The following is an 18,247-nucleotide window of genomic DNA, read 5'->3' as shown; positions in this document are numbered from 1 at the left end:
CCAACTAAAATTAGAAGGGAGCCTCTAGTGATTCGTCCCAAACTTCTGCACTTCCATTTGAGGCTTCTTCAACATCTTCTTCCATCGAGAGCCTTATATATTCCCTATGTGCAAAGCGATCCCACTCGGTCAATGTTGGATTTTCACGCTCCTGGTCATATCATAAAAGCATCAGGGAGTTGTTATGCATGATGAAACAATACATAAAAACTAACAAGAGTAAACTATTTGATTTACCTGACGAATGAGAAATGGATCACGAGTTTCAAAAGCCATAAACTTATTAAGGTTGAAAAGGATATTGAAGACACTTCCAGAAAGTTTACAACCTTTCAAGTCACGCAGCGTGATATAGCTCTCGTTCTGCCACAAAGAAAGAGTGTCATACAGAGTAAAAGCATCTCTGGCTAATTGTCATTCTGAGTTACATCCAAGGAAAATTGCTTTGTAAAGCCAATGCAATCTGCCAGATGACCGAAAGACTGGTCCAATGTACAATTTCCTTTATTCAACTTTCTTTTCCTTTTCTTTTGTTTTCTTTTTCTTTTTTCACAGTGCATGGGGAGGGAGTGGGGTGAGGATGAATGTTCAGGCAGGGTGTGGATCATGTGTGAAGGGCAACTTCAATAAGGCACACCTCAGAGGTTGAAAGAGAACTAATTTTTCACCATCCAAAAGGATCCCTGAATATAGGGCATTTATCCTATATAGACTCTGGTCGAGTTACGTTTCTTCAAATTATTAGAATATTATATTTTTAAGGAAAATATTCATGGCCATTAGAAGTCGTTTTTTCTTGGCTTGCTTCCAAACACAACATAAAATACAGTAAGGGAAAATGTCACTAATCTATTACAATAAATGAAACAACAAGAGGGTCTACCTCTGGACCAATCATATCAACTATCTGACACAATATATCCTCAAAGAGCACAGGCTCTTGGGCCATGCATTCCATTCGATGCAACTGCTCCTCATAAAAGAATTGCATTTCATTCCTTGTCAGAACTCCATTTCCATCCAAATCTATGCACTTGAACCTAATGAAAACAAGTTAATGTCACAAGTAGTATACAGTTGTTTGTATAATGAAATCTATAATGAGATGCAAAAATATTTCATAATAAAGCCATCCAAAGAAAATGAAAACATCTAAAAAGCAACATAATAAGAGTAAATTTCAGGGGATATAACATAATACAAAGCATATCTCATAAAACTCGCATTTCTTTATTTTTCTTTAAATCATATACTTGCACTTTAATTTAGAAAAAAAAAAAAAAAAAACCATTCCCCTTTTTAGGAAACATAGGACCTCTTTTGGTTTCAAAATAGAAATGGTTTTTCATATATGTTTTTATTTTTAGAAATGAAAACACCAAACACTTTTGTTGGAATGCTTGGATTTTTAAAAACACTAAGAAACAACACTTCAACATTTCTTAAAATGAACCATTTTCAAGAAATATTTCAGTAATAGCTTTTGGAAACATGTTACAGCATATATTTTCTGGGTTGTTTACATTTCTCATTTGCAAAAGTATTCTGCGGTTTTCATTTTATTTTACTAAAAAATGAAAAACAGTCTCCTTTCTGCCATCAAACAGGTGGACAAGGTTACCATTCAAGAATTAAGATATATGATAAAGCTCTAGCTGATCTGGCATATACATTGATTTATTATAGTTTTTAACTTAATCTCATTATAGCTTTTGTCATTAGAACAATTATACAGAACTCATACAGTACTGCGTTACATGTGATTGGATATTAATTTTTAATTAGAAATTTATACCCCTATATCAAAACATGGCTGCTTCCTTATCTTTTTGTATTCTTTGTCTTATATATTGAAATACCACATCATAATTGCTGAAAAAGGAAAGGTAATGCACATACAAATATATTTCAACTAAGTTAACAAAAAAACATCCTAGATGACTTACCAAAAAAATTATTTCAAATGAAGATATACATGTTTACTGCAGCATTTTAGCAAATTTCACTTCATGTTCTGCACTGTACTCTCCTGAAGTGGCATGTTGGGTGCAATTTATTATATAGTTTATATTCATCAATATTCTAGATTATCATTGCGTTTAGATACATGCTGTTCAAATGTTCCAAACAATTTTTAATGTTTCTCAAAATCTGACAAATTTGATAATAATATGATACATAATGCGCCAGCAAAAGTAATCAGAATCCATATCTATTTTCCCAAAAAAAAAAACTGATGCTACCTATTGTGTAAAGAATCTCACTGAGTAGACTTTGTTCTATTGGATTTGGGTACAAAAGCACATCATATAGTGTACACAATACAATAATATACGATGCATGTAGACGTCATAATTCTGAGTTTCCAGTCAACTCATACAAATATTGTAATTTCTTCTCATATATGTAGATCATATCTCCTAAGCAATTCCATGCAAACTGGGTCCACAAATTTCACTATAGTCTAGCAAGGATAGATTATTTTTTGTATATTCTCACATGGGACATGGTTTGTGGAATCTCATGGTTGTATAGATTTACTAGTATTTTGGAGGTTCCTACTTTCTTTTTGTGTAGTTTTTGGACGATTTGTCATCCTTCTATTGTACTTTACTTTTACTTACCTTAATATACTATACTGTTGTTTCTCATAATATCTATATATATATATATATATATATATATATATATGTACTATAGACTAATATTTTAATATTCTTCAATTGCAACAGACATAAATACTAGCCCCCAATAAAACAATTTATAAGTTTCAAAAGATGAAAACATGTTACTTCATCCATTTTTATGTCCTTCATGGAGATTATGTATAGTTTTTTCAGGGGTTAGCCCTAGGTAGGTATTGCAGTAAAACAATCCTACCCAATCATGATATATTGTGAAAGGGAATTCCCCCTTTGTTGATACCTGTGCAACATTTTTTGTGAGCAAGATATCTTACATGAACTCGTATAACAAAAACCCATTTGAAAACTTGTCATAAAATGGAAATCTCTATGATATTTCATGTTTCCCATTTCATAACTGAAAGCCTAATTAAAAAATATAACTTCCAATTAAGCATGGAATTTGAAAATCATGCACTTCAAAAAAAATAGACAAGATATTCATTCATTAGTGGAGTTATTAGTGCATGAAATTGTCACAATAAAACTGGCTCAACAAAATAGGAGCTGCAGAAATACCAATACTCAAGACTAGGCTCAGATGTTTTATCCTCTTCCGACAGTATGAAGTAGACAAAATCTTCATATCCCATCTTGCCTTCAACCTTGCTCGTAAACTTTCTTGGAATCTGAGAGAAACGAAGAAATACTAAGAGATGAAGCATTCACGAATGTGAAATTCTCCTCCGTAAAAAGCAGCTCATTTGATCTAAAAAACGAATTTATTATCTGACAGACACAAACCTGGGAAAATATTCTATCAACAATTCGATAGGTAAGTGCATGGTTACCATATCTGATTAGGTTCTCTTTATCAATCAAAAAATCATGGTCGGTATCCAGCTCCCAGAACTTGCAGTATATAACATAGAAGTGTTCATAAGAGAAGTACCTATGGTAAGGGCATAATCAAAAAAAAAAAAGCAATGGTGTTAAAATTTTAATACCACACAGTACATGCTAAAAATGTTATGAGAGTATTCCCACAAATATGAAAAGTAACAAACCAACTATCTCCTATTGTATTTTCTGAGAAACCTCCAGAAGTTAAAATAGGATAAATAAATAAATAACACAAACAAACAAAAGGGGGACAAAAAAAGAATTTTTCTCGTGATGTAATCAATGTCACTCAGACATTGAAGAACTCAAAATGGCATTTAATGATTGACTGGAGAGAGATTTCTCACTCTGAACCAGTCAAATCAGATTTATATATGGACTTTATCATTAATAGGATCTGACCACTTAACAGCAATACTGACAAACTTGCTGTTAAAAATGTAAAAAAAAAAAAAATAAGACCTGCCCAAGATACATGACTAGACAACCAGCAATCTCTATTCAAAGACAAACTAATCCAAGTTTTCATTGGTCGTTTACCTCAACACTTTATTGATGTCCTCCTCGTCATCTGCATGTTGCATTGCAGCAATTAAGTTCCCACGTTTTAGCTCTCTGAGGGTAAGTTGACCATTCCCAGATCTATTCATGTAGTAAAATATTCGGTATATTACAGTTTCAGCTGGCCCATTGCAATAGAAGTTAAAAATGCATCAGAAAAATAGAAGACAATGAGAAAATGAAGAGGAAGAGAGAGAGAGAGAGAGAGAGAGATCTTAATAGCACTAGGAATAATGAATTCGATTCATCCATTGTATGTTCATAAGAACATGTGCTAGCTGATAGTCTCCTGTAACTAGTTAATAAAGACATCCAATAAACCATCAAAGGATTCTACCACATAATAAATACATAAAGAAATGCACAATCAAAAGGAAAAATGAAAGACAACCATGTTATTATTTCTTTTAAAAAAATCTGGTCCAATAAATAAGGTTGAACCCATCTACTAGAGCATAGGCAGATTACTATATAATTCAAGATCTTTTTGTTTTGGGGATAAGACCCAAGGGAAGACTACTTTATTAAAAACAAGAGGATAAGAAAAGAAAAGGATAAGAAAGAGAAGGACAAGAAATCCTTCAAGGTACGAGTAGTCCATTTACAGCTATTGGATAAAAAATAATGTATATTTTACAGCCACCATTGGTGGTGGTTATGTTTGAACCATAAAAGTATTCTCAAGATTACTGATTTTCAACAAAAAGTAAAACAAAATGAACTCTACTGAATCTGTCTACATTTAGATGTATTTTAAAATGACCTTTCCAAAGGAGAAATGCTCACAAGCCTACCAAACTAAGATAACCAGAAAAAAAAAAAAAGGAAAAAAGGAACCAGCTAGTTGAGAACAAACCGTATCTTTCCTGGAACTCAGGAGTACTTTGTAGGAATTCCAACCCTGGATGAGTTGCCAAAAGTTCTCTAAGTACAGGTTTGAAGTCAACCTGTCATGAAGTTGGAAACCATTTTAAAAATTATGTAATTGAGGTAAGAACAGACCATATGCCATTACTATAAACAAATGCAATTTTAACAGCAATTTGACCAATTACCAAAATTTGAGTCAATCAAAATCATATACATAGAGATACTAAACTGTAATTGCATCATCAATATATTTATTTTTTTCTTTATTCTTTTTTGTTGCAATAAAAGAAAAATGGAATGGACAGAACATAATATATATATAAAGAAAAAAAAGTACCTGAGTGAGGTATTTGAGATCTGGTTGCTTTAAAATTTTAAATATTTGGGTTGCTATATCCATCGTCAACATGTTGCCATTGACCCAATAATCAACAAATGCGTCCCTACAAACAAGTAAGAAAACCTAAGCAAAATGCAAGACATAGTTTAAGAAGGGCAATATATGCGAAGAACTTCTATAAGTTCTTGAAGAATTCAACAGTTGATCCTCTATACATGCTTTCTTTTTCTAGCATGGCTTATTATATTCCACAAATAGTGCAAAGCAGCTCTCTAGCACCTAGATCCCCAAAAGCTTCAAATAAAGAAAGCACTTCAATATGAAATGGAATTTTGTAGTGAAAAATAGAAGCATCACTCAGAAATGAAGCTCTGAGTGTATTCCAACTAGTCAGAAGCTGATATTATGATCTTTTTTCTATACCCCATGACAACTAGACTCTCCCACTTCACCTAATGTACCTATACCTATGTTAACATGACATGACTTTGGGCGTGGGTATGGGTATGTATGTTGGATTTGTTTAATAATTTTTTTTTTTTTTTTATGGACAGGCAAAAAAAAAAAAAAGTCGATTTTAGAAGCGCATGAAAAAGGGCACACCATATTACACACAATGCATACAGATAATGCCTACTAGGGAAGCATAAAATGAAAAGACAACAAAAAACAACCCTTCTATCCTTGTTCAGTACTCAACAAATCTACAAAGCCTATCATGGCAATAGGAGGATCATCTATATAAACTCTAAAACCCAAAAGATTAAACAAAAAGGGGATTTGATTGCTTGAACCCACAATTCTACGTCTTCAAATGACCTTCTATTACTTTTCTTCTATAAGTTCCAAAACAAACATAGGAGCAACACTCTAAGGTTTCTTCTGCTTCTTCCCCACCAAAGAGCCATGTCAACTCAAAAGAGTTCCTCTTATAGAGGAGTGCATCACCCTTGCCACTTCAAACAGGAAAAAAAATTAGTGGCCACAGGATTCTTGCTATGGAGCAGTGAAGGAGCAAGCATTCAACCAATTCTTCCTTTTTAACATGTAACATTTATTTGGAAAACTCCATCCCCTCCTGAGTTGATCAAGAATTAAGATCCTTCCCCAAATGTTGAGATAAAGTGTTAAGATTCTTGTTTAATAATCCTACTTTGCTTCAAATCATGGTTCAAAGTCGTGGTATCACTTGCTGACTCGACAAGTCTCGAGGCATATCAATCTTAGTATCTCATATTGGTATTGGGCGATATGCACAATATATCAATTCAAAAAACTCTAGAAAACTAATGAAAATTTTAGAAAAATAATTATAATTAAATAGACTCAACAAATTAATAAATTAACATTTATAGCATTTAACATTATCTAAATTATTATAAAAGCTTGCGTTAGAATTACTTTATGATAATGTTAAGAATTAACAAATTTTAAAACGCTATTATATTCAACTTTACACAAGTACCAATTTTTTATAATAGTATATCTTGAAAATAAAAAATAAAAATGATAAAAGGTAATTGGTAAAAATTACTATTTTGAAAATGAATTGATTTGAATTTTGTGAGTTATAACTCTAATAAGCTCAATCGGTCAAGTGATTCATTTTGAATTGAAACCAAGTTATTGTTAAACCACATGATACCAACATGGGTGTTGGACTTGTCACAACTATGACAAAGACTTGGCTTAAACATACCAGTATTGGATGATACTTTGAACCATGCTTCAAATATGATTGTTTTTACTTTGATTTATTTATTTTTTTAGTTTCAACTTCTTTAACAAATAATTCCAATTAGAAAAAAAAAATATCTGTGAAGTGGACTTTTACCAAAGAAAAAAAAAAAAGTCAGACATGAGGAATATATATATATATATGCTTTTAACTGATTTCAAATCGATTTTCTTTTTTCCTCTTTTTCTATGTTGTATCCAGTGTCCATATCCATTATAGAGACCTCTTTTTAGCAAAGTTCCCATATCCTAAGATTCATAGGTATGAAGGATCGGACAAGTAGACACATAACCTACACCTACACCCGAACCCATGCAACATGGCTAAATCCATAATAACACCGAATGCTAGGTGTTAAATTGCTCTTATCCCAACAATCATCAAAACATGAATTGAATGGAACCTACAGCAAAAAAGAAAAATCTAAGCCCGATCTAATTAACTGGTCCAAAAGCGTGAACAATTCTGCACCACCATAGCAAAAACAGAAGCTTGCTACAGAAATTCGAGCATTTTCTTAGTTTAAAATAAAACAATAAATTAGTAAGTTCTAAATAGTATGATGCAAAAAGAACACCTATTGTTGGACCAAAATGGTTTCTTAAATTGTATGACACCCATGACCAAAATTTTATGCTCCCAATGCACATTTGATTTGTCTAATCAATAGATAGTCATAACGTCAATTTGAGAATTTGACTCCAATAAGTCACACACAGCACTCAGAATGTAGTTACAACAAGGGGCACATTGAGTAAGTAATGAATTCTTCTAGAATTACAACATCAGTATGTCCTTGTAGAAGGAATAATATACATCTTATTGAAATCCATGAAAGAGTAAGCTGCCCTGAATGATGTGAATTACTAACCAATATCCATATGAGACCCATGAATAGCTTAAATCTTAAGTGGTAACACCAAACATAAGGATATCTCCCTAAGCCTATCAAAGAAGAGGACAAACACACAGATCTCTCCTTAAGCTTACAAATAATATATATCATGGGGCATGTTTATCAGCCTTCAACATTATGCAAATCTTTAACATTGTATTGGGTAATCCATGTCAAATGACATGACCATGGAAGTGGCAAAACCTTTTGACTCCTACTTCACAACTTCATAAAACATTTTTTTTATATAAGAAAACAGAGCGAGTCTATTAAAAAAGGGGACACATCCTATGTATACAGGAAGTATACTCAACAAAACAAAGAAAGAAAAATGAACAGGAAACGGCCAAAAAAACACAGCTACCCACAACTTTGTAAAACATTTAAATGGCAATAATCCCTACACTCATCAATGACAAATACATTTATCCTCTATAGCAAATGTGACCTAGCACTTTCCATTAGGATAATGGCAAAGTACCGGCTACATTGTTGGAAAATCAGCTTAGTACCATAGAACACTAATAATGCCTGTGAAAGTTTGTTATTTAGATAATCAAGATCCACTTCCAAGTTAGTATAAATCTTCTTCATGCTTAGGTTCTTCAGACTCCTCAGAATCCCTTTCAACCACAACATTTCAGATGAAGAGGAGAAATATGATGAGAGGGGTAGTAAGAAACATAAGAACTTCATTGTGGCTTGCCAATTTAATTTCTGCATCCACAACTATCCTTTTACTATTGGCAGTGCCTTCAGAAACTCAGGAGAAAGCCTCTTTATGAACTCTTCAGCCAATGAGTAGCGCTCTTGAGCTGTATGTTAACTTGCAGCTAAACTAAGGAAATTTGATTCTTTCTATTCAGGTATTCACAACCAAGAAGAACTAAATTCTCTTTAAATCGGTGCTAAAAGGGACCATAAAGGTTAGAATGCTAACAGCACATATATTATTCAATTCCTCATACCAATGGTACATAACTTCATCAATCCTAGATCTAGAGATACAATAGAGAAAATCACATCTTCATTCAATAAAACATCTAATCCTAGACAAAATTGAATACTTATTCTATGACTCACATACTCCCTAGTACTGACCACAAAAACTGCAAGTGAAGTGGTTACCTGAAGTAGCTGGCAAAATACCATGAGTAAAAGAAAGTTTCATGTCATCTCAAGATCCAGTGGCAGCATAACATGTATATTTCACTTTGAATTAACAAAATCTATTTGTCCCTTTTATTCTATCCTCCACATATCTGTGTGCTACTGATATGTGAGATGATACTACCTTAAAATAAGTAAACAGAAAAAGATGAGAAAAAAAACATTCTTGAGATGTGCCTATCATCATCAAATGCTTCTAATTTATCCACTCATTTAGTAATTAGTTTAGCACCTTCATCAACAATAACCAATCTAGGATCTTAACCATGCCTAGTAAAGGAACTTAGGGAAAAGGAAACATCTGCTTTTAACTGTATTTGAATTAGAAGGAGCCACTGTAACTGTTTGCAAGGTGCTATAACTGAGATCAACTTCATTTCACTTAGAGGAGACACCATAATATCTATAATATCCATCATGGATATCTCTATATGTAATATCCATCCATGTATCCTTTCTTCCAATCAGATTTGGAATTTATTAAAATGTGTTCAGTAATTCTACTAGTTCTTTCCTAGGAAACTTAATAATCTTTATCAAACCCTTTATAGTAGAAACCTAACACAATTCATTATAAGAAACAACCACAAAAAAAATTTTATTAAGTGCATACTACAATGTGGGATTATGGTTAATGTTTGTGCAAACTGCAAAATAGCTTTACCTGCACATGGTAGAACGGTTTTGAACGTCTTGTATAGGCTTATAAGGCTCTCTTAAATGGCTTTATGAGTTTATTTATTCAAACCACTGATGACACTTTTCTTATATGAGCTACACCAAACAACAGAAATAAAAAAAGGACCATAACTCCACTCAAAGATCCTATGGGCTTCCTTCTGAATGCACCAAGCTGAACAGCTGGACTGAGCACCACACTTTCCTTCTCCTTTTGCAACCCACCACCTTGTTGAAATTTCCTTAAATGACCTTGGCATCACCTAAGCAAGTCCAAATCGACAGGCACCAAAACCCTTAAATTCCAATCAAATCCTATCCATCAACTCATAAACCAAGACAATTAAAAAATAAAATAAATAAAATGAAAAATCAACTAATACATTTCTACTCTAAAAATTATAACACTCTAATCGAGCACAAACATTAATGTGACTCAAAGAACAATAAAATGGCACTCCCCTACTAGCACCAAAAAGGATCAATGAATGGCTCATGCCATAGCTTGAATTCCAATCCATAGAGTAGGACAGGTTGCAAAAATATGCCCCATCCTGCGTCCTTTCTTGTCAAATTAGGAAAAGAAATCTGCCACATCAGCTTCTCTCTCTTTTCTGAAATGGAAATTCATGCACCAAATCTTTCATTGACATGCATGCCATTTTACTGAAAATCTGTTTAAAAATTTTTGGAGTAAACCAGTAGCCCTTGCCCACAGTTTTGGTGTAAAATTAAATTTTAATCCAAAATTTTTCATCTTCAGATCAACAAACATTTGCTTATAATCCCAAAAAAAAATTAGCATATGTTAAAATATGTTTTAGAAAAAAAATAAAAAAATCAGATGAACTTATCTACTTTAGAAGATATTTGCCAGTAAAACTATGCTAAAACCTTGTTAAAGAACCATTTCCAAGGGTTCCAATTGAAATACAAATTTTTATAAATTTATAAATGATATTTCACTAGAACCAAATTACTCTGTTCGTAAATGGAATATCTAATCCTATCCCTATCCACTAGGAATCCCTCTAAAAGACCGCTCTCTATAACTCTTAGCATCATCCTACTTAATATGTTAGCTGCTAGAGTAAAAAGGAAAGGAGAAAGAGGAAAGAGGATTTCCTTGTCTGAACCCTTTGGTCACCTTGACCCATCCTTTGGCATTTCCACTAATGCCAAGGATTTTTTGTGGAAAGAAAATGTAAAAGATTTGAGAAACCGTACTTTTGTGCATTTTTTTGACACTTTGGAAGGAAAAAGAATTGAAGAGCATTTGAAAGTGAGGAACAACCAATTCAATTGCTATAGTGCTCTTTCCTTAGGGGTTTAGTGTTATGGGTTAGAATGTACACGAAAGAAGGCTCAATGCCTTTAATTGATTTTATAGATTGGGTGGGATCTGATTGAAAAAGGGAGTAGTGCTTTTTGTGCTTTCTAATTTCTCGCAAAGCTTTTTGATGCCCATCATGTCTATCTTATGTACCTTTGTGTATGGTTTCTTTATTGATATCTATAAAATCTTGTTGCTTACTTATCCCAAAAGAAAAATCAAAAGGCTAAAGGCAGTCTTGTGACATTTTGCCCAAATAAGGTGACTTATAAGCCTCATGGTGAAACAAGGCTTTTTTTTTTTTTTGATCAATAAGCAAAAGAATTGTATTACAATGACGCACTAAAACAGCGACCCACAGAATTACAGTATAGAGACACTCACCCCCTTGCAAAAGGACCCATAACAAGGAAAAACAAAAAACCTTCTCTCTCATCGCAAACCCACCCAATCTACAAAATCTAATAAGGTCAAAGGACCATCTTTTATCCACAATTTGGCTTCCGACCAATGTAAATACACAAAAGAAGCTTTCAGCTTTTGGATGGACAGCATGCTATCTTCAAAAGCAATTCTATTTTTTGCCTTCCAAATGACCCAAAACAAGCATAACGGTCCCACTTGCCACCCCTCCTTCCTCTTCTTACCCACAAAAGAGCCCCTCCACCCTAAACGGGTTTCCTTTATCGAAAAAGGAAACACCCAAGATACTCCAAATAAAGAAAGGAGTAACATCCACACTTCCTTTGCTTTTTCACAATGAAGGAGGTAATCAATCGACTCCTCAAACATTTGGCACAGAAAGCATTTATTAGCCAAAGCCCAACCCTTCTTTTGCAAACGGTCCAAGGTTAGACCTCTTCCCCACGAAGCTTCCCAAGCAAAGAAACTTAATTTGGGCTGCACACAAGAGTTCCAAATAATCTTCGAAGGGAAATAAGCAAGAGAAACCGGCTGCAATGCCCTACACAAAGACTTTACCGAAAAAACCACATCCTTTGAATCCATCCACCTCACCCTATCCTCCTCATCCACACTAACCTTCTTCCCATCCAAGCAACAAAACAACGTTTCCACCTCTTCCAACTCCCAATCATTGAATGGTCTATTGAAACAGGGACTCCAACTTCCCCCCACTTTCCCCCGCGCCTGTCCAAACTTCATTTACCCAAGCCTCTTTGAAAGTCGCTAGAGCAAATAAGGAAGGGAAAGCCTCGCACAAAGGGGTGTTTCCACACCACTTATCTTTCCAAAACCTCACCTTCTTTCCATCACCCACCACAAAGTCAAAAGAAGGGGTTACTGAATGTCCCATCTTATTGTTTTCCCCAACCCGACTCCATAGGCCTCCCTAGCCTCACAAGAGCTCCACCTTCCTCTTTCCTCCCCGTATTTCCTTCTAATCACTTAAACAAACAAATAAAAATCTCAAAAAATCAGAAAAATAATAATAAAATCACATAACAATTAAATCATAAAAAAACCATACAATTCATAATAACCAAACTAGAGATAATTTTGGCTATTGAAGGACATGAGTTAACCCTCAAGGAATGTTTTTTTTTTTTTGAAAGTTATAATTTTTTTTTTTTTTGATAAGCAAACACATATATTATCAAAAGGCAAAACGCCTCAAAGTATACAGGAAGTATACAAGGCGACGGGGCCTCACAAGCTTATCAAAAAAACAACAAAAAACCAACCAACCCTTAGCTGGAGGCTATCCACTCCAGGAAACCTATAAGGGAACGAGACTCCGCACCACTATACAATTTTGCCCACCCCCACAAATTACAAACAAAAGAATGCTTAACTCTTTGTATAGCTAACTCCCCCCCCCCCCCCCCCTAAATGCTAATCTATTCCTCTCCTTCCATACCGTCCAAAAAATAAATAACGATATGGATCTCCAAATTTTCTCCCTCTTTTTTCCCACAAAGATACCCTTCTAGCTGACAATCACCTCCTTTACAGATTCTGGGAAGACCCATTGGGCTCCAACTAAGCCAAGGACAATCCCCCATAACACTCTAGCCACTGTACAATGTATAAGGAGATGGTTGACGTTTTCCTCATCCATGCCGCATAAATAACAGCGATTAGGAAGCTGCCACCCTCTCTTTTGTAGCCTATCAAGCGTGAGAACCCTCCCCCAAGTAGCTTCCCACGCAAAGAACGCAAGCTTTGAAGGAACGTTCTCCACCCAAATGCCCTTTTTCGGAAAAAGCAGGGTACTATGGCTGATCAGCAGCTCATACGCTTCCTTAACTTCAAACTTCCCATTCTTCCCCCCCTTCCAAAGAGCCAAGTCCTCTTCCATGGTGATTCTTTGACTCCTTAGGATTTGTAGCAATTCAACAACCATATTCAGCTCCCAATCATTAAAGCCCCTCAAAAACCTTAAGTTCCAACTTCCTAGGTCAGGATTGTGGTCCCATAACTCCCCCACAGTGGCACTCCTTTGGGCAGCCATATTGAAGAGTTGAGGGAATCTACGAGCCAACTCCACCTCCCCACACCAAGGGTCCTTCCAAAACCTGATTTTGGTGCCTTTTCCGACTTTAAAATTCATTTTGTCCCAACACCAATCAGCTTCTTTCATGACCTCCTTCCAAACCCCAACCCCAAAAACTCCATTTGCCTTCTTAGTCCACCACCCAAATTCCTCTTGCCCATATTTTGCCACAAGAACACGTTTCCACATTTCCTCCTTAGCATTAGCAAATCTCCACACCCATTTTCCAAGAAGGGCTTTGTTCAAAGGGATTAACTTCCTCAACCCCAATCCCCCCTTCTCCTTGCCCATACACACCCTCTCCCAATTGACAAGGTGGGCTTTTCTTTCCATACTTCCCCCTCCCCACAAAAAGTCTCTTTGCAACTTTTCTAGTCTTCTTGCCACTACCCTAGGCATACGGAACAGGGACATCTGATAAAGAGGCATGCTAGCCAGGGTACTCTTTATGAGTGCAATTCTTCCGCCCTTTGATATGTATTGCCGCTTCCAAAGGGCCAACTTCCACCTCATCCTTTCTTCCACCCCATCCCACACGCTCCCAACCTTATTAGGCGCACCCAGGGGCAGTCCCAGATAAGTTGAAGGCAACTTACCTACCTTGCATCCCAACTCCACAGCCATCTCAAGAATCTCCTCCACCTCCCCTACGGGAATGATCTCACTTTTAGCCAAATTTATCCTCAGCCCTGAAGCGGCTTCAAACCAACATAAAATCCAGCTCAAAAATGTCATATCATCTTTCTTAGCCTCACAGAAGACTATGGCATCATCCGCAAAAAGAAGGTGGGAGATGTTCACAGCTTGCCCCCTGCCCCTCTGAATCCTGCACCCGGAAATGCAGCCCCCTTCCACAGCCCTCCGAATAAAGGCGCTCAACACCTCCATCCCCATAATGAACAAGTATGGGGATAGGGGGTCGCCTTGCCGAAGTCCTCTAGAGCTGGAGAAAAAGCCAGCTGGTTCCCCATTAATTAACACTAAGAACTTTGCAGTGGAAATGCAGCTCCATATCCACTCTCTCCACTTAACCCCAAACCCCATTTTTTGCATAACCCTCATCAAAAACTTCCAATTCACACTGTCATACGCCTTTTCAATATCTAACTTGCAGATCAGGCCTTTTTCCCCTCTTTTCTTCCATGAGTCAATCACCTCGTTTGCTATTAGGGACGCATCCAAAATCTGTCTATTCATGACGAAAGCGTTCTGGTCTGAAGAGACCACTTTACCAACCACGTTTTTAATCCTATTGGCCAGCACCTTAGCCAAGAGTTTATACAGCCCGCCCACTAGGCTGATCGGCCTGAAATCCCCCAGCTCCTCCGCTCCTCCTTTTTTTGGGATTAGGACTAGAAACGTGGTATTGAGGCTCTTGAGAAAAGCCTTTTGCTCATGGAACTCCTTGAACATCTCCAAAATCTCCTCCTTTACAAACTCCCAGCAGAATTGCCAAAAGGCCCCCGTGAAACCATCCGGCCCAGGAGCCTTATCCCCATTCATGCCCATAAGGGCCAAATGGACCTCCTCTTCCGTAAAGGGGAGCTCCAAGGTGTCCGCCTCTTGTTGGCTAATCTGGTTCAAGTCTAACCCCCCTATATCTGCCTTCCACTCCGAGTCTTCCGTTAGCAGCCGTTGAAAGGCATCTACTATTCCATTCTTCACATCTTGCTCCTCTGAAAGCCATACCCCATTAATTTTTATTTTATCCATGGACTGCCTTCTTCGGTGAGCGTTTGCCATTCGATGAAAGTACCCCGTATTTCTATCCCCTTCTCTTAGCCACAGCTCCCTTGAGAGCTGTCTCCAGTGTATCTCCTCCAGCCTAACCCATTTTGCGTAATCATCTTTTACTTCTTTTCTCCTTGACAGCTCCTCCTCTGTCAGGCCCCTCTCACCTTCCACTTGGTCCCAATAGTCCACCTGCTGCAGCGCAGCCATCTTATTGCTCTCCAGATTCCCAAACACCTCTTTATTCCAGACCTTTAAATTCTGCTTAATCACCTTTAGTTTTGTAGCCAGCCTATAGCTAGCCCTTCCACTCACTGACATCCCCTGCCACCAACTCCGCAATAGGTCTTTGAACCCTTCCACTTTCAGCCACATGTTCTCGAACCTGAAAGGTACTGGACCTCTTTTTATACCACCCCCCTCAATGATAATTGGAAAATGGTCCGATATGGGCCGGGATAATCTCTTCTGGGTCACATTCCTAAACTGATCAAGCCAGCTGGGTGAGACCATAAACCTGTCCAGCCTGGCCCAGGCTTGATTTTGAAACCCCCCACTCCACGTAAAAGTTCCACCTTGAAGAGGAAGGTCAACAAGCTCAAGGTCGTTCATAACCTGAGCAAATCTCCTCATGGCTGGTGAAATCCTCCCCTGCCTGCTTCTTTCCCCTTGAGAGAGAATCACATTAAAATCTCCCCCTACACACCAGGGTTCACCCCAAAGCCCTCTTATGGCTCCAAATTCCTCCCAAAGGCACTCCCTATCCTCTTTGGTGAAAGGGCCATAAACACCCGTGAACACCCATATTGCCCCATTTTCCACAGTTCTGAATTTGCAGGAAATTGAAAATTGGCCCTCCTCCCACTCCAACAGCTCCAAAGACCTCTTGTCCCAACAAATCAGGATGCCTCCCGCCGCCCCAGCTGCTTCAATAGTTCTCCAGTCTAAAAATCTCCCCACCCCTAAACTTTTCACCATCCTATCCGTCATCAACTGTATTTTTGTCTCTTGGATACAAAACAAATCCACCTTCTGTTTTCTAATCACAGACTTAATAATTCTCCTTTTATTAACATCATTTGCCCCCCTCACGTTCCAGCTCAACATTTTAAGATTCATTAAACAAACAGAGTTGGCCCCCTCTACTTGTTAGTTGACTATTTTTCTTGTCTTTCCCCTTGTATTTGACTGAACATTCCAACCTTTTGAGCTCCCTTTCAAACTTTGATTTTTCCAGTAATCCTTTGCTATGGATCCTTTCCCGTCTTTTTCTGATTTTGGACAGAAAGTCCAATATTTCTCTCTCCAGGCCTTCTACTGAAAATCCCAGAAGCTTGCTAAATTTAGCCAAGCTGCTATCCTCCCATTTAGTCTCCTTCTCGCTCCTTTGAGCCTAGGACTCCATCAAAACTGGAGTGCATTCCGGGTTCTGGACTTCTAGAGCATCACTATTAATCTCAATCAGGTCCCAGCAGTCCTCTCTACTCACTGAAGGCCCCCCTAAGGCTGCGGGCTCCATCTTGCTTTCCTTCTGGAGGCCCGCCCTTATTTCCCCAGAGTGGTCGCAAGACTCCCTCTCCGGAGTCCGACCAAAAAAAGTAGAAGAAGAAGAAGAGGACTCCACAACCCTTAGATTAGAGACAGACCCATACCTTAAGGCTTCATCCATGATCGCCCTCTCTGCCACTGAACACTGGAGAGCCTGCTGCTGCATCCCATTTGCCTCCTTTTCTCGGCACTTAAGGAGTTCCTCTTCCAGCTTTAGGCCCAAGCCATCTCCATAGTCCATGCCTTTCTTTTGGACCCTCGTTTGGCCCAGGCCACCCCCCACCTTTATAGCAGGCCCATGAGATAAGAGTTCAAGCCCATCAGATGCCTTTCCCTCAGCCGGCCCACCTTCTTTCCCCATTGCAGCCCATTCATCCTTCTTATTTACAGGCCCACCTTGCGTAATTTGGCCATAATCCCACTTTTGGCCCTCTGGGTCACAGCCCAAACCAGATGAGCTTGACCCATCACCTGCGAATCCGGATCTTTGTCGGATCGCCCGCCCAACTAAAGCCCAATTTTCAAAATTTCTCACCTGCTTTCCCGTCCCATCTTCTGACCGGCGCTGTTCCTTGGGTACAGCGCCCAGATTTTCTCCCACACGCCACCCCGCGCGTGGTTCTTCCTCACCTCTAACCTCCCCTCTCTGTCTCCCACAGCCGTCTCGGCCATCCCCCTTTTTCTTCCTTATCTCCGGCAAGATCTCCCACCACAGCGTCACAGCATACACCTCCCCCTCCACCCCTATCTCCATCGAACTCGGCAATACCCCTTCCGGCAGCTTTACTCTGATCCTTGCCCATTCCATGTCCTCCTTCCTCTCCGTCAGAGGATCGACATCCAAGAAACCTCCGCACGCCTCGCCCATTCTCTTCAGAATCGACGGCACCCACAATGAAATTGGTAAACCCACAATTCTAACCCAAGCTTCCTTCCTATTTTCCCCCTCTGGAGCGCATCCAAACTTCGGACTCCACACCTCCAAACCCATTTGGATCCCTCCCACTAGTCTCTCCCCCGAGGCTAACACCTTCTCGGCCTCTTCCGCTTTTTCAAACTCCAACAGGGCACAGCCTTTCCCCAATCTAGCCAAACCCAGCTTACCTCTCAAACCCTACGCTCTTGCCGCTGCCCACCCCAAGCACGCCAGGTCTTCTTCTCGTGCTGAGCTAGGGCTCCATTTGCCTATCAGGCACTACCTCAATCTACTCACATTGTTCTTTGTTTCCTCCTCCTTTATCTCCACTCTGAACCTTGTTGTATCCCTAAGCTCTGAGCCCTTGACCACTTCCGCATACAGCTTGCCCGACTCCCTTACTCCTTGGTCACTTTCCTTTTCAT

The 18,247-nt window shown here is 38.2% G+C and overlaps 1 protein-coding gene across 2 annotated transcripts in view; it reads right to left on the bottom strand.

The window, feature by feature from the left end:
• LOC100250118 (serine/threonine protein phosphatase 2A regulatory subunit B''beta) overlaps nucleotides 1-18,247 on the bottom strand; it is a 37,450-nt gene that overhangs the window by 863 nt on the left and 18,340 nt on the right. For both annotated transcript variants that reach the window (XR_009467738.1, XM_010661905.3), the window contains 8 exons: nucleotides 5,296-5,401; nucleotides 4,945-5,035; nucleotides 4,068-4,209; nucleotides 3,429-3,576; nucleotides 3,204-3,313; nucleotides 884-1,040; nucleotides 238-363; nucleotides 2-151 (listed from right to left, as the gene is read on the bottom strand). Coding sequence is in view for 1 of the 2 variants with exons in the window: in XM_010661905.3 (XP_010660207.1) it covers nucleotides 11-151; nucleotides 238-363; nucleotides 884-1,040; nucleotides 3,204-3,313; nucleotides 3,429-3,576; nucleotides 4,068-4,209; nucleotides 4,945-5,035; nucleotides 5,296-5,401 (1,021 nt within the window). In the remaining variant the exon portion in view is untranslated. The remainder of the gene's footprint in view (nucleotide 1; nucleotides 152-237; nucleotides 364-883; nucleotides 1,041-3,203; nucleotides 3,314-3,428; nucleotides 3,577-4,067; nucleotides 4,210-4,944; nucleotides 5,036-5,295; nucleotides 5,402-18,247) is intronic.

The sequence above is a fragment of the Vitis vinifera genome, chromosome 14 (assembly GCF_030704535.1).
Source record: "Vitis vinifera cultivar Pinot Noir 40024 chromosome 14, ASM3070453v1".
NCBI lineage: Eukaryota > Viridiplantae > Streptophyta > Magnoliopsida > Vitales > Vitaceae > Vitis > Vitis vinifera.
The sequence above is the reverse complement of the archived record's forward strand: the minus strand, read 5'-3'. Positions and strand labels throughout refer to the sequence as shown.